Source organism: Hevea brasiliensis, chromosome 1 (genome assembly GCF_030052815.1).
Source record: "Hevea brasiliensis isolate MT/VB/25A 57/8 chromosome 1, ASM3005281v1, whole genome shotgun sequence".
Classification (NCBI taxonomy): Eukaryota; Viridiplantae; Streptophyta; class Magnoliopsida; order Malpighiales; family Euphorbiaceae; genus Hevea; species Hevea brasiliensis.
The window spans coordinates 115,572,781-115,589,691 of NC_079493.1; the positions used below are offsets into that span (position 1 = coordinate 115,572,781).

The 16,911-nt window shown below is 28.7% G+C and overlaps 1 protein-coding gene across 1 annotated transcript; it reads right to left on the reverse strand.

Annotated features, from left to right (window-relative positions):
• Positions 1-518: 518 nt before the first annotated feature.
• Positions 519-5,284, reverse strand: LOC110651090 (wall-associated receptor kinase-like 22). Its single transcript, XM_058148038.1, has 3 exons — positions 4,395-5,284; positions 2,136-2,245; positions 519-1,961 (listed from the first exon to the last, which is right to left on the reverse strand). Exons 1-3 carry the CDS (start codon positions 5,260-5,262, stop codon positions 723-725), a joined length of 2,217 nt encoding a protein of 738 aa, XP_058004021.1. The 5' UTR covers positions 5,263-5,284; the 3' UTR covers positions 519-722.
• Between the last annotated feature and the right edge of the window lie 11,627 nt (positions 5,285-16,911).

A 16,911-nucleotide genomic window follows, 5' to 3' on the forward strand; every position in this document is an offset into this window, starting at 1 on the left:
GTATTTTGTCTGTTTTTCGATTTCTCACTTTTCTTTGTACTAATTATTTAATTTTTCTTTGATCTTTCTAATGATATTTACTCTTCAACAATGGTCTATTTAAGTCCTAAAAATGTTTCCCAGGGTTCCCCGTAGTCCAGGGCTAGTCAACAGTCCACGCCGTGACTTCCCGGTGCGGTCACCCATCGCTAGGTTTCCCGGCTCGTTTAACTTGATCACATTTCTTTACTATGATTTTTCCTTTGTTTTTCTTTTCTTGTATTTCATTATTTTATGTCTCCTCACTCATATTGAAGTACGGTTCTAGGCATCCTAGCTGTCCGGACAACACTGGTTACCGGAGCAGTAGAACGCACTACCGAACTTAGGGGTGTTACAAATATGCAGAAAATATTGGCACTAAACAATTATACTTGCAACTGAAAAAGAGAAACTCAAGGACCAAATAATAACAAACTTAGACTAAGTCAAGAGTAGTAAATAAAAGAAAGTACTGCTGTCAATTTAGAATCATTTTTTTAACAGAAAAGACTATAAATCTTTATTAAATAGTCACCCAAATATCTTAATTTGAAAAAAAGAAAAAAGTACAAAGGAAAGGCTAGAAATCTTCAAAAACGTTCATAAAAAAGAGGAAACAAAAAGAAAATAGTAAACGCTAAATCCAATTCAAGAAACAAAGTGAAACGTATGCTTTGATGGATATATAATCTTCATGATCATCAAGTTTTGTTAGCAATAAGAGGTTCGACCTTCATTGATGGAGCTTTAACATTACTAAAATCACAACTAACTGCAATAGCAATATCATCAGTTAGGGTGTCTTCAGTATCACAACTATCTGTAATAGAAGCATCATCAGATAGAGCGTCTTTAATCTCTTCATTATTTTGTTGAATATTCATCTTACTTCGTGATGCTTGGATGCCTTCTAACTCCACTGCAACTTCTTGCATTGTAGGTCGTTTCTTTCCACTCAAATTTAACCATCTTTTTGCAAGATTAGAAACTTCAATAATTTCTTCTTCAGGGCAGTGCTCCACAATGCGAGCATCAATGATATCAAAGACTTTAGTCTCTTCCATCAAAAGAATAAAATATGTGGCTAAACTCGTGATTTCATCTGAGCTTCTTGAATAAATTGGTTTTTGTCCACTTAGAAGCTCCACCAGAACTACTCCAAAACTAAAAACATCACTCTTTTCTGTAAATTGACTGGTTTGAAAGTACTCTGGATCCAAATAACCAAAAGTACCTTGCACATGAGTTGTCAAATGAGTTTGATCGATGGCAATCGATCTAGAAGTTCCAAAATCTGATACTTTTGCTCTGCTTTTCTCATCTAAGAGTACATTTGTGGACTTAATGTCGCGGTGATAAATAGGAATAGAAGCTGCTGAGTGCAAATACGCAAGTGCTCTAGCAACTTCACCAGCAATCCGCACTCTCATTTCCCATGGTAATGGAGCCTCCTCACTTTGGCCATGGAGATATTCGAAAAGAGATCCATTAGGTATGAAGTCATAAGCTAGCAAAGGAACTTCAGTCTCTAAACAACATCCCAACAGCTTAACTACATTCCTGTGATTAATTTGGGAAAGAATGACAACCTCATTAATAAATTCTTGTACCTTTTCCTCATCAACTAATTTGGACTTTTTGATAGCAACAATTCTTCCATCTGTTAGCATTCCCTTATAAACTGTACCCTGCCCACCTTGGCCAAGTATCATGTTCTCACAAAAACGATTAGTGGCCTTTTCCAACTCTTTTGAACTAAATAGTTTTGTTTTCTGAACACTACCATCACTTAGAGTTAGTTGTTGCTTTAATAACAAGCCGCCATTGCGTTTAAAGAACTTTTTCTGGAGTTGGATGTTCCTTATTTTCTTTATAAGCTTGTACAGCCTCCAACAACCAAAGGGTATTGTCAAGACTCCAATAACTCCACATACGACTGTGTACAAAGAAAACAAGAAAACGAAAAAACAAAATGGACAAAAATGATTGTTTGGTCACATGAATTAAAGTTATTTTGAGAACGACCATATGAATTAACGTGGGATCATAACATTATTGCTAGCAAATTTTATAGCTTTTTAAATTATAAATTGTGCAAAAGGAAACTTTCCTATAATGATAATCCATTTTGGGTCTGGAACACATTTATATGACCCATAAGTATTTACGCATTTTGTTAATCTCTGACAAAAATAATCCTGTTGCTTTACGCATTCGTCGATATCTATAAAAAAAATAATAAAAATAAAATAAAAATCAAAAGAATAGGCAAATAAATAAGAATTGCACCATTCTATAATGGCCAGGTAGATTATTCATAATAGAAATTTATAAATCAAAGCACAAGTCAAAATGAAACTTATATATTTCATTAACATAAAACAATAATTATTATTAAAAACGTCACATTATATAAATCAAATTAATTGAATGAAATACAAATATTTATCTATATAAAAAGTATATATTATAAAAAAAAAAGTAAAAATTACTAACTTTACTTTGTTTAGCGACTAAAGTTATATTATTCACCAGGTAGATACAGGTTTAAGTCTCAGTCTCTCAATTTTCCTAGCCGGCTTGGCTATTTCTACATTTATAAACTTAAGCTTGTTCTCGGCTATTTCTACTTGAACTCATTTATAAGGTTTAAGTCTTAAACTTAAGCAAAACTCGTTTAGCCATAAACTCGAGTTTAAACTTAAGCAAGACTGTAAAAGTTAAACTCGTTTGGCTCATTAATGTTAATAAGTCAAATTTGAAGGAAATTCTAATTTGAATTTCACTTTATTTAATAAGGTGCATACAAAAATAGCCTCATCACATGGCACTGCTCTGTTTATTCAAAGAGCGAAAGGCATTTGGATTCTCTTTTATAAAGTGCGGCACCCCTCCTATTTGAACTTCATTACTAGCGTGGGACCTTATTTTACGTTTTAGGCAAACCACAACACTTTGCTGTGGCTATGCAGCAATTTAGATAACTTAGGCAGCAATAATTTCATCTATGTTAATTTAGATAACTTAGGCAGCAATAATTTCATCTATGTTAATTTAGATAACTTAGGCAGCAATAATTTCATCTATGTTACTAAATTACCATTGCTTTAAGAAAAACACTACAAAAATCTACTGATATAGCAACAGATTTTACTAATAAGTTTTAAAATATGTTTGTAAATTGAGACATTAAAAATTATCAACAAGTTTATTGCAACTGACCGAATTTATTAGTAATTTCAATTGCTAAAAAATTTTATAGGATTATCTATGGAAAATTTTATTGGTAATTCTCAAAATTTTTGTAGTTCAATTCCAAAGATTTTGAATCCGCCGTAAAGAATCTCAGTTGTCATAATCCTCTTTTGCAGTAGTGATTAATTTTAATTACTTTTATTTTAGATGATAACAACATAAAAACAGTAAATATAAATAAATTTTAATTAAATAAAAATAAATTTTAATTTAATAAAAGAAAAAAAAAATTTAAAACCCTATGTTTTCCCCGGTCTGCCCTTGTCAACTATCCAAAAAACAATGAAATTAAAAATCTAGTATTAATAAATATATATATCTTTTTTCAACAAAAAAATTTTTTTAAGAAAATTATTTAAAAAAATGCGTTTCAAAGAAATAATATTTCCAAAATTATTTATTTTGGGAAAAAATGTTTTGCAAAAAAAATCTCCTAAAAAATATTTTCCAAGAATAATTTTTTCTAGAAAATTTTAAGAAAATTTTCAAATTTTTTCCTAAAAAAATTTACTTTTCAAAAAGTATATATATTTTTTAATTCAATGGAAGCATTATAGGCTGGTACAACAACTAATGAACTACAGCGAGATAGCCCTCTCCCTCTTCCATTCTCACCACTTTCCCTCTCCCCTTTTAACCATAAAAGTAAATAATCAGGTAATGGGTAGATTGAGAGACTAAAACTCAAAACCTCCCACTTTTTACACCTTAAAGGTAAAAGAAAATTAACTAGACTACCCATGATTGTCTCAAAAAGCATATCATTTAGGCAGTAAATCTAAGTATTAAAAAGGCTAAAAGTGTTTTTTATTAGTAAACTTAACAATAAAATAGTGTCTATGGATTAAATAGTTTGATTGTCAAGTAAAAGGACCTATTAATTATTGCGAGCTAATTTTAGTGGGTAAATAATAATTTATTCTAAAATATTTTTTTTTTAGAATTTCAAATGAGAATCCACAAGTTTTTTTTTTTAATTTCTATGTAGAAAAAAAAAGGGAAATTCACAAATTTGGTCTTAGCATAATTGTTGTGATTGGAGTAAAACATTTGGAAAATTTTTGTTTTCACATATAATTATGAATAAATGTCATGAGAATCTATAGCAGTAATTTTACCTGCGCATCCAATGTAAGGATTTCCCTCATACCCACTCTCCCTGCAACGACATTTGAACTGGAATTCCGACGCGTTGACACCAGCGTTGTTGTAGCAATCTGCGGTTTCATTGTCAACAGCTCGCATTAGGGTGGAATTGATCGTCCAATCTAACAGCATCAGAAACTGGACATAAGGATGTCTTGGAACCAGAAACTGGTCAAAAGGACTTCCCCCGTCAATGGCCAAAAATGCCAGCTTGCAACCATCTGTGCTTTGATTGAAAATTGGATGGAAAACCTTCTGATTGGCTGAAGGCACGCTAGTCTTGCAGCAATCGGTACCATTACAATCGCTTCCTGCGAACATATATCCATTGGAATCAATTGTTTGAAGTTTAGGAAGCATTTCTCGCAAATCAATGTCCTTTTGGCCATGGCATCTTGAGTCGCACCCAATGCGTAGGAGCGGATCATCCATCAATAAAGCACGGATGTCGCAACCTACTGCAATGAATGAGTTCCAGATGGAAATATAGAAAGGACTTCCTGTCAAGTTGATAGGCTCATCGCCCTTCCTGCCGGAACAGTTCGAGGATATTATTGGACTTCTGACGATAGCCCTGCCACCAACATCAATATAGAAGACCTCCTTTTCTATACTAGCTATAAAAGCTGTAGGAGGGTAGGCACTTTCGTTGCACTTGATCTCAAACCATTCGTTGAAATAACAATCCTTATTACCCATTCCGAAGGGGTATGGAATACTAATATTTCCGCAATGGTCTTTACATTTCAGCTTCGACATCGGTGGCGCTGCTATTGCCAACTCAATAGTTAGCAATAGAGCCAAACTGAAACTGACCTGACGCACTAATTCTGCAACCATTCTTACTCTGTTTTGGTGTTTCTCTTGAGAGCCTTTGAGTTAAGTAAAGTTAGTTTCTGCTTATAAAGAAAATGGAGAGCTTGACGATGTTTCTTGGCACCTTCATAATGGAGACTGCATTTGAAATGATTAATAAATTCTCACAAGGCATTAATTTCCACAAAATTTATTTTTATTAATTATTAATAATTATTTTGTTTAGCGATCACGGATTCTCAATTTTGTTTGCCAGAAGAAATTTAATTGAAAATGTACTTAGATATCATAAATTTCTGTGACTTATTATTATTGATTTATATATTAATTTATAAGTAAATTTTACTCATTATTTCTCAATTTAAATAGCTGTATCACATACATTTCTTAACTTTAATTTGTATTGTAAAAATTTTTATACATCAATTTAATATATAAATAATTTCTAATACACAAATATCCTAAATAATAATTTAAAAATAGGTATATTATTTTGCTAATGCAAGAAAGAAAGACAAAAACTATACATAATATCCAGAAACTATACATAATATCAACCTACATAAAAATAAAAAAAAAAATCAGAGTTTCAATATCATTAAAATAAAGTAAAATAATAATACATCATTAATTTTTTACATTAAAATTGAACAAAAGAGATTAATTAATCAAATTAAAAGGTAATACATGGAACAATGACATTGTTAATTCTTTTAAGAAAACAATACTAATTACATAATTTTTAATGATATAAATTAAATAATTAAGTATAAATCTTTATAAAAAAAAATTAGACTATTTCTAAAAGTAAACTTTATATTAAATATATTAAAAATAAAATTTTCAATTTTAAAATAATTATAAAAATTTTAAAGAAATTTTATATGATCATAATTTATGATTTAGTATCAATATTTTTAAAAAAAATTAATATATATATATATTAAAATTTAAAAATTTTTGTATGCAAATTATAAGTGAGACAATTGTAATGCATCTTTTTCAGCAAAAGAAAATATCTCAATAACAAAAGCACATAAGATCTATATCAACAATTGTGAATCTGAAAATATATGTTTAAAATGTATTTCAAATTAATACAGATAGAAATTATTTAAAAAAAGAATAAAAATATTTTTAACTTGATATATATTAAGATTTAAATAAAATCTGATAATGTAAATTCAATCAAATTTATAATTAATTATAATAAATAAAATAATTAATTACAATTATAAATATAATTTATAGATTTAAATATTTTTAATCTGATGAAATTTTATTTTTTTAATTTTTATATTAGAAATTTTTAATAAATGAAAAATTAAAAAAAAACTAAAAATATTGAATAAAGATACTTTGTTTTTCAATAATAATAATAATAATAATATATTTATCACCAATAAAAATATCAAATAGCTACTTCAAAAAAGTAAAAAAAAAAAAAGTAATATCACATTAAGTTGGTCTTTTTTTATTCAATAAAAACACACGTGTCATAACAAAAACTAGAATATAATTATTTTTTATTATAATAAATAAGTTTATTTAATATAAAAAAAGGTGATAAACACAAACTCCCAAAAACGAAAGTCCACAACATAATGCAAAATTAAATATATTAAAAAAGTAAAAATTTTATATTTTATATTAATTATAAAAATTTTAAAGAAAATTTATATGATCATAATTTATGATTTATTGTCAATATTTTTATAAAAAATTATATATATATGTACAAGAAAAATATAATAAATGAAATTTAATTATAAGTTAATCTTAACAAGTTACATATAAGTGTTAGTTTCCCTTTAGTTAATCTTCAAATTATATATAAAATGCACTAACATAAAAGTCAAATACAACTTAGTTTTTGATTTGTAAAATAAGATAGTCCTTTTAGTCATTTTTTAAACTCGTTTAATTTAACGTTTTTAGCCGTATTGAGCAGGGAATTCCTCGACCCCTGTTTTACGGGTTGATGGAAAACGAATCCCTTTCCAGCATTAGACTTGCAAAGTAAGGCCCTATTATTTTAATGAAAATATTTTTTATTTTTTTATATTTTAATAATTTTACAAAAATATAAAAATATTTATATATATATATATATATATATCATTAAATTAATATTATAACTAAATAAAGAGAAATATTTTTATAAAAATTATTTTTATATATAAATTATTTTCTGCTAAATATTTGAAAATCTAACTTTTAATTCGTTGTAAGATTTAAACTTCTCACTCTCCCATAATAAACGCATAATAATATAAACTATTTTAGCCCATGATATAAGTCGGGAGAAGATTTGTTGATTTATTCTATTGTTAGATTGGTTTTTCAAGCTTCTTTTTTGAGAATAAAGTGGAATTTTATTTTGACTAACATGGAACCAAATCACTAATAACAAGAAGATCAATAGGAGGAGGCACTTCCTCAACCTAGATAAGCTCATCCACATCCGGAGTAAGAGCTTTTTTAGCTAATAAATGAGAAACACCATTAGTCTCCCTATGCATATGAGAAGAGCTAAAGGAGGTAAAATCATCAGCTACAGCTATAAAAATAAGAAGTCAATTACCCATCTCTGACAGAGACACATCGACGTTTTCCAAGCTTCTTTTTGAAACAGAACGCGTGATAATATTATTTCAATAAGGCTAAAAATGAAGAACAGAAAAATGATGCAGAAAAACCAAGAAAAATGAAGACCAAAATAACTGAGACACCTAGACAACCAATAATACAGAGCAGTCTAATTGAAAATTATAGAAAAAGAATAAGGGCCTATTTGTCATTGCCATTGAAACTGCTATTCAAAAATCACTTTTTTAAATATACTTGTTAGAGAGTGTTAAAAAATAATTAAAAATTAAATTTAATTAGTTTTAGTCATAAGAACACTAAAATAATAAAACAATTTTTTTAAACTGCTTTTCTTAATAGCATTTAAAATGATGTTTTTATTTAAAAAAATAATTTTAAATTTTGAAACTTAATGTCGAACAGGGCTTAAATTGATACCACTATATGATTGTAACAATATTTTTAAACTGGCACCCCTATAGAAAAAGACATGGATCTCACCCGGTAGATATAAATATTTTTGAGTCAATAACATTCAAAATAACTAGATTTTTAAATGTGCAGTGCATGTTGTCTCTAGTCATAATATGTATCCACAATAAAATTATTATAATTTATGAAAAATTATAAATTATACTTTCACCAAATAATAATTAATATTTTTTAATAAGTCATCTATTTTATTAATTTTAAATAATTCAAAAAAACTTAATAAAAAAGTTAATAAATGATAATCAATATTTATTACAGTATTTTTTAGCCATTGGTTAGAAAATAAATTTTTAAAGATTTTGATTTAGGGTTAGAGAGTTAAAAAATTAAAATGTCATATAAAAATTAAATTTAAGTTTTAAGAGTTTAAATATGTGCATATATATTTTTTAATTAATTAAAGTTTTAAAATCATTTATAATTATGATAATAAATAGTAATTAAAAATTTTGGCTCTATAGAAATAAATAAAAATAAATTTTTAAAATTTTTACTTCAATATTTCATTTATTTTCATAATGGCAATAAATTTAAATTTAAATTTTTTGAAATAAATTAATAAAATTAGACATTAAAAAAATTTACATATAAAAAGAATTAAGATTTACATCTAATTATTTAAAATAAAAAGGAAAGTAATCCACCCTTGCTCGTGACTTTTTTGTTATATGTAATTTTTTATTAATTTTGATGTACGGTATAATATTATCATAATATATTGATTTTCAATAAGTAATTAAATTTAATTTATTTCTATAATATTAAATTAACACTTAATTAAAATTGATTTACTTTTTTTAAATTTTATATGTTTAATTTATTAGTCCTTAATAAATAGTTAATTTATTTTTTATATTTTAATAATTTTATTAAAATATAAAAATATTTATTAGAATTATGACTCAAAATCCTAATGGGATTTGGAGAGAGATCTTTTCCTAATTTGAGTAGGAGAAATATTCCTCAATAGGATGGAGGAATATTTCCTATAATGAGTAGAATTCTTATTTTAGTGTTATTTCTAAATTGAGTAAGACACCTAATCAGATAAGGATTGGGAAAATTAACATTATAAATAGGAGAATGATAGAAAAAGTTATTTGGCTTTTGCCCATTGAAGAGAGTAGCTTTTGCCCATTGAAAAGAGTGGCTTTTAGCTCATAGAGTGAGGCTGTGGCTCATTGTAGAGAGGACTTTGCCAATTATTGCGGATTTGGCTCTGCCCATGGATGAGGGGTTTTTGCCCATTGCAGTGAAAAGAGGCTTCGGCCTAAGGTGGAGAAAGGATATAAAATTTAAGAGGAAGGGATTCTTATCCATTGGTGAGAGGCCTCTTGCCCATATAGTTAAAGGCACCCTTTGTGGTGTAGTGTTATAATGGTAAATATATTAGGTTATGTCTAGAGGAGACTGAGAGGGACTAACTAATATATTTACTATGTTTGTTGTAGTCTTGATTCTCTTGGGTGTAATTGGGTTAATGGATAGTACAGTTTGAGCTTGTAATTGATTATTTATTATTATTGATAGTGGAAGATGGCATGCCCGTAAATGTAACCCTATGTTGAGAGGGTGAAACACGTAAATATTAGTGTTTTGTATGTTTGTTTTATTTCTTTGTAGCTTACACGCTTCTGTGGTGCACAACAAATTGGTATCAAAGCATGGAGATGATCTTGGTGAGTTTGGTTAAAGGTGGAGCTATTGTGACATGTAGAAAATCACACATGCAATAATAGTGATAGTGGTGAGTTGAATTTAAGGTGGAGCTCTTGCTGCAAAATCAAGATGGTTGATGACGTGAAGATTTTTTAAAGAATAAAGCAAGTTATACCCAAGATGAAGATTGAAGAATTGATGATTTGAAGGGTTTGAAGCTCAAGCATGGAGATTTGATGATTTGATGACACCCAAGAGTTGGAGGTATGCAATGGTTGATGGATTTTGAGTCAAGGTGGAGATTGTTAGAATTATGACTCAAAATCCTAATGGGATTTAGAGAGAGATCTTTTCCTAATTTGAGTAGGAGAAATATTCTTCAATAGGATGTAGGAATATTTCTTATAATGAGTAGAACTATTATTTTAATGTTATTCCTAAATTGAGTAGAACTCCTAATCCGATAAGGATTGAGAAAATTAAAACTATAAAGAGGAGAATGATAGAAAAGGTTATTTGGCTTTTGCCTATTGAAGAGAGAGGCTTTTTCCCATTGAAGAGAGTGGCTTTTTCCCGTTGAAGAGAGTGGCTTTCAGCTCATGGAGTGAGGCTGTCGCCAATTATCGAGAGGGCTTTGCCAATTGCTGCAGATTTGGCTCTGCCTATTGATGAGGGGCTTTTGCCCATTGCAGTAAAGAGAGGCTTCGGCCTAAAGTGGAGAAAGGATATAGAATTCAACAGGAAGGGATTCTTGTCCATTGGTGAGAGGGCTCTTGCCCATATAGTTGAAGGCGCCCTTTGTAGTGTAGTGTTGTAATAGTAAATATATTGGATTATGTCTAGAGAAGACTGAGAGGAACTAACTAATATATTTACTATGAGCAGTTTGATGTAGTCTTGATTCTCTTAGGCGTAATTGGGTTAATGGGTAGTACAATTTGAACTTGTAATTGATGATTTATTATTGTTGATAGTAAAAAAATGGCATGCCTGTGGATGTAACCCTATGTTGAAAGAGTGAACGACGTAAATATTGGTGTTTTATGTATTTGCTTTATTTTTTTACAGCTTACACGCTTCCACGTTGCTTTGTGTGTTTGCTTTATTTCTTTGCAGCTTACACGCTTCTGCGTTGCACAACAATATTTGTACATACATGATATAAACACATATTATTAATTTAATGTTATAACTAAATAATGAAAAATATTCTAAATAATGAAAAAAATATTTTTCATAAAAAATATCTTTTATATATAAAAATTATTTTCTGTTAAATAAACAGAGCTTTAATTTAAAAACTAAGTCTTAATTCACTGCAACATCTAAACATCTCACTCTTCGATAATAAAAACATGATAATGTAAATTATTTAAGTCCATAATATGAGTAGGGAGAAGATTTATTGATTTATTTGATTGTTAGATTGGTTTTTTAAACTTTTTTTTAGAATAAAAAAGTTTGTATTATTTATTATTTTATATGTTATTTTAATGTTTAAATGTATTAGCTTGACATTATATATTACTTAACATTATGTATAAAACGACGTTAAAAACTGTTATTAAACTCTAGATTTCTTAAACAAACCTTGACCAGTTAGGTAGATTTCTCTATGAAAACTCAAACTCATATAATTAAGAAAGATTTTAAGTTTCATAGCAACGTTATGAGCATAATGAGTGATGTTTACAGGCTTGAATGCTCCTGTTCCAAGTCAACTAAATGCTAGTAATTGGAAAATATGGTTCACATGCAAACGACTAGTGGCTAAATTTAGAACAAAATCTGAAAACAAAAGTAGGTATAAATATTTTCATATCCAACCATTCGTTAATTAAATATATAATTGCATGAGTATGTAATTTTGTTACTATATATATATATATATATATATATATATATATATATATATATATATATATATATATTATAAGAAATAATAATCCATATATCTATATAAAGTAGAGAGGTTTTTTCTTGTCACTGTCACCTGTCATTCTAAATTTTAATGCAGCCATATGACATTATACAGAAAGAAGATTTTTCCCTGACTACTACCACATGGCATTCTGTCACATATCACTTACCATATAAAGATTATTATATTTAATAATTATAATAATTAATATAAGTAACTATTACCATTACTATTACCGTTAAATATTTTCATTATTATCATTATTACTATAATTTTTATGACTAATTAATTAAAAATATTTGACATATTTCAATAATTTTCTAAATTTCTCATTTAATAATTCCTAAATTTTTTAATTATTTCATTTAATTATATTTAATAATTTTTAATTTATTTTAATATTATTTTATTTTTATTTATCTTATTTTAATATGTATTTAATTAAGACATATTTTCAAATATATATTGAATGCTATATATGTAATGAATTATGACCTGGCGCACTAATTCTACAAACATTCTTACTCTGTTTTGGTGTTTCTCATGAGAGCCTTTGAGTTAAGTTAATAACTGCTTATAAAGAAAATGAAGAGATTGACGATGTTTCTTGGCACCTTCAAAATGAGACTGAATTGGAAATGATTAATAAATTCTCAGCAAGGCATTAATTTCCAAAAAAAATTATTTTTATTAATTATTAATCAATTTTTTTGTTTATCGACCACCGAGTCTTAATTTTGTTTACCAGAAGGATTTTAATTAAAAATGTACTTAAAAATTTCTAGGCAATTTAATTAAGTACACGAATCTACTTATTTTAAGATTCACCTTTATGGTGAGACAATGAGAGAATTACCTTTTATTGTGTAACCCATTAGTATCTCTATTAAATTAAAAAAAAAAAAAAAGCAATTGCATGAATCTGATTAATTATGAAATAAAGACTTTTCCTTTAATTTTCTTCCTTTTGTTACAAGAAAATTTCCTTTCTTTCTAACTTTTACATTTGTCTTTTGATGAATTACAAAATTTATCATTGTAGTTTATTGTAATTAAAACTTAAATTTTTAGATTTTAAAAATTAAATTAGTATATTCTTATAAATTAGTTAGATCCCTCCATTCATTTTGAGCAGCATATTTCACTAATGATGGCATATTAATACATTTAAATATGAGATATTTTTTATTTTTTGAAATGTTCTTGAATGCAGAAAATAAAGGCAATAGCTAAAATTTGTCCGTATTATAAATCGGGAGAAGATTTGTTGATTTATTTGATTGTTAGATTGGTTTTCGAATAAAAAAGATTATATTATTTATTATTTTATATATTATCTTGATATTTAAATATATTAGCTTGACATTATATATTACTTAACATTATGTATAAAATGACGTTAAAAACTGTTATTAAACTCTAGATTTCTTATACAAGCCTTGAACAGTTAGGTAGATTTCTCTATGAAAACTCAAACTCATATAATTGAGAAAGATTCAAAGTTTCATAAATAACGTTATGAGCATATTTAAGAGTAGTAAATGAGTGATGTTTAGGCTTTGTTTGGATGGGTGAGGGAAGGGCAATTAATAGGAGGGTAAGGAGGGGGAAGGGTAAGGAAAATTACAATAAAAAAATTTTCATGTTTGGAAATGGATGAATTAATGGAAAAGTATGAAAATAACATAATGAGCATATTTAAGAGTAGTAAATGAGTGATGTTTAGGCTCTGTTTGGATGGGTGAGGGAAGGGTAATTAATGGGAGGGTAAGGAGGGGGAAGGGTAAGGAACGTTACAATAAAAAAATTTTCATGTTTGGAAATGGATGAATTAATGGAAAGGTATGAAAATAACGTTATGAGCATAATTAAGAGTAGTAAATGAGTGATGTTTAGGCTCTGTTTGGAGGGATGAGGGAAGGGTAATTAATGGGAGGATAAGGAGGGGGAACGGCAAGGAGGGTTACAATAAAAAAAATTTCATGTTTGGAAAGGGATGAATTCAGCTCCGTTTGATGTTACAAAAGAAGCAATCCAAACAATTAAGCTTGTTAAGAATTTGGGTATCACTTTTTCAGTGCCAGATGAGGAGACTCTAGATTTCATGGTTAACCATATCAGTTCTAATTTAATCTTATGGAGGAAAGCAAAATAGTCTCTACAGATTTTACATTCTTGGGTTGATTTAATTTTTTAAGGATTGATTTTTGGTTTTCAGCTCTTTCATTGTTTTGGAGTTTTGGGCTTCATTGGTTCTTTAAAATTCTGTGCAGTTGAATTCTTTTCTTAGTTTGTGTTTTTTGAGTTTTTTGTTGCGATGATCTTCGAGTAGGGATGTTGTCTCGATTTCTTCCTGCTATGACTATAAATTGCTTCCAAATCATTTTTTGGCATCGACATCTCTTTTGCATATGTTTTGAATGGCCTCAATCACATATTGTAAGAGATCTTGGCCAGTCTTCTAAATGATGCCTCATCGAAAACCTTATTGACTAGATCACATCTCTTCCTATGGAATCTCTAAAGTGCAGATGGTGCAAAGTCTTTGGGAAATGTAAGATGTTGGTTGGATAGTTTCAATTTTTTAGGGGCAATTCAGGTGGCTTGTGTGCTTGTTGGCATAATATAACTTTTGAATTGGTCATCTCCTCTTACTCCCAACTTCAATTAAAAGGAGGGGAGAGGTGTTCACAAAGCATTTCAAGAAGCTTAAGGAAGAAGTAAGGATGATTCTCTTCAGTTAATGTTAATGAAGGGGTCCAATTAGGGGTGAGCATTATTTGGTTCAAACTGAATAAACCGAATCGAATCGACTTAATTCGGTAACTCGATTCGATTTTTAAGATAATTTGGTTCGGTTTGATTTTATATTATAAAAATTTCAATTATTTCGATTCGGTTCAATTTTGAAGATAAAAAAATCAGTTAAATCAAACCGAACCAAACCGAATAGTTTTATTAATTTTTGAATTAATTTATTTTTATAGAGAATTTATGAATTATATGTAATTTTATATATATAAATTGTTTAATTTCATTGATTAATGGTTATTAGGTTCAAACCAAGGTCAAAATTAGACCAAATTACTTGAAAATCAAGCCTAAATTAAAAAATAATCAAAAATCAAAACTGATCGGTTTAAACCGAACCGAACCAAACTGAAATAGAACGATTCGGTTCGATTCGATTTTTTATCCATTTTGATTCGGTTTGATTTCTAAAATATGCAATTCGATTTTCATGATTTGATTCGGTTTGGTTCGGTTTGAACCGAATACTTACCCCTAGGTCCAATTGTGCAAGCAGGAGTGGATTTTGTTTCCTTAGGGAATTATTTTAGAGTCAAACGTGGCACAAGGTGGTTAAGTCTTAAAATGGGAAGAGATTGAGGTTTTAAGTGGGATTTTCTATTGTGTTGTAAGGTCATGGGCCTTAATTTCCTCTGTTTTCCCTTCTTTTATGCTTCTCTATTTTTGGTTTGGAGGCAGCTATCCCTTGGCAAGATGTATGGGGTTCATATGGCAATTTCCAATAGGTTGCAATCCTTGGTTGTCTTATTCTTTTTCGAGCCTTGGTGTCTACTAGCTGGAGCCTTGGATTTGGCAGTCATTAGGAATGTTTTTGAGGTTTTTGAAAATAGTGAAAGGTTTTCACTATTTTATACAAATATGAGTTTTGATTCTTTCCTTATGTGCCTAATTTACTTGCCTAATGTTGGTACCCATTGGGTATTGTGTTAATCTTTGATTGAAGGACCGAAAGGTGAAGATCATTGATAGATAATCAAGGATTAGAACTTAAAATTACCTAGATTTAGAAATAAACTAGGGTTTTAAGAGGATTTAATGATTTGTTAAAAACTTAATGGGTTTTAAATTAATCAAATATTGTACGAAAGTAGGTTTGGTTATCTTAGAACACACTTTAGTTTGCTTGAAAAAGATATCAAAGGAATTTAGAATCAATCACCTTCAAACTCTATTTTCCCTTAAAATTGGAATACCCAAGACAAATCTCAATTAATTTATGCATGAACCCCCAACTCTGGAATCATTTTTATCATAATTAAACTTTGATTTAAATTACCCATTATTGATTTAGTTCAATTGCATCTAGATTTAGAATTTATTTGCTTTCTCTTACCCATATTAGTTAGAATTATCAATTTTACTTTGCTCATTTACATTTGCCATTTATTCATCAATCATTAGCCCAAATAATCGCTTCATTCATAGTTTGATACTCAAACGGCAATTCCTCGGGGAACGATACTTGACTTATCACTTTATTACTTGATACGATCCATATAATTGCGGATTCACACATCAAGTTTTTGGCGTCGTTGCTAGGGATTTGATTTTTGTTTGATATTGAACGATTGTCTGTTTGGTTAATTTGAGTATTTTATTTTTAATTTCTTTTACCATTTTACTTTGAGAATTTGTTTATTTTGTTTTTCAAGTACTTTTATTTTATGAGAAGGACAAAAAGTGAAGAAATCAATTTATTCTTTGATCTAGAAATAGAAAAGACAGCAAGAGCTTTAAGAGCAGAAGCTAAGAGGAGAAAAGCTGAATTTAAAGCTCAACAGCAACAAGAAAGAGGACAAGAGCAACCACAAGAAGAAATGGCCAACAACAATAACAACCGTTTTGTGAAGGATCATGCCTATCCTAACATTGGGGATTTCATGCCAAGTATCACAAGACCAAGAGTAAAAGCTAATAATTTTGAATTGAAGCCTGCACTCTGTCAGATGGTACAATAATCATAATTTGGGGGAAGTCCAAATGAAAGTCCACATGTGCATCTAGTACACTTTCTTGAGATCAGTGATATGTTGAAGATAAATGGAGTTTCTGACGATGCAATTCGACTCAGATTATTCCCTTTCTCTTTGAAGGACCGAGCTAGAGAGTGGTTACATTCTTTGCCACTGGGTTATATCACAACATGGGATGAACTTTCTCAAGAAATTTTAGCTCAATATTTTCCACCAAGCAAGACAGCT

Bases quoted from the DNA above. Each gene is read 5' to 3' on its own strand.
- LOC110651090 (XM_058148038.1), bottom strand. From the start codon at position 5,262: ATGGTTGCAGAATTAGTGCGTCAGGTCAGTTTCAGTTTGGCTCTATTG. The intron at 2,246-4,394 runs GTAAAATTACTG...TTTTTTTTATAG, and splicing joins TCCTTACATTGGATGCGCAG to ATATCGACGAATGCGTAAAG. The intron at 1,962-2,135 runs ATAGGAAAGTTT...TTTTCTTTGTAC, and splicing joins ACCCAAAATGGATTATCATT to ACAGTCGTATGTGGAGTTAT.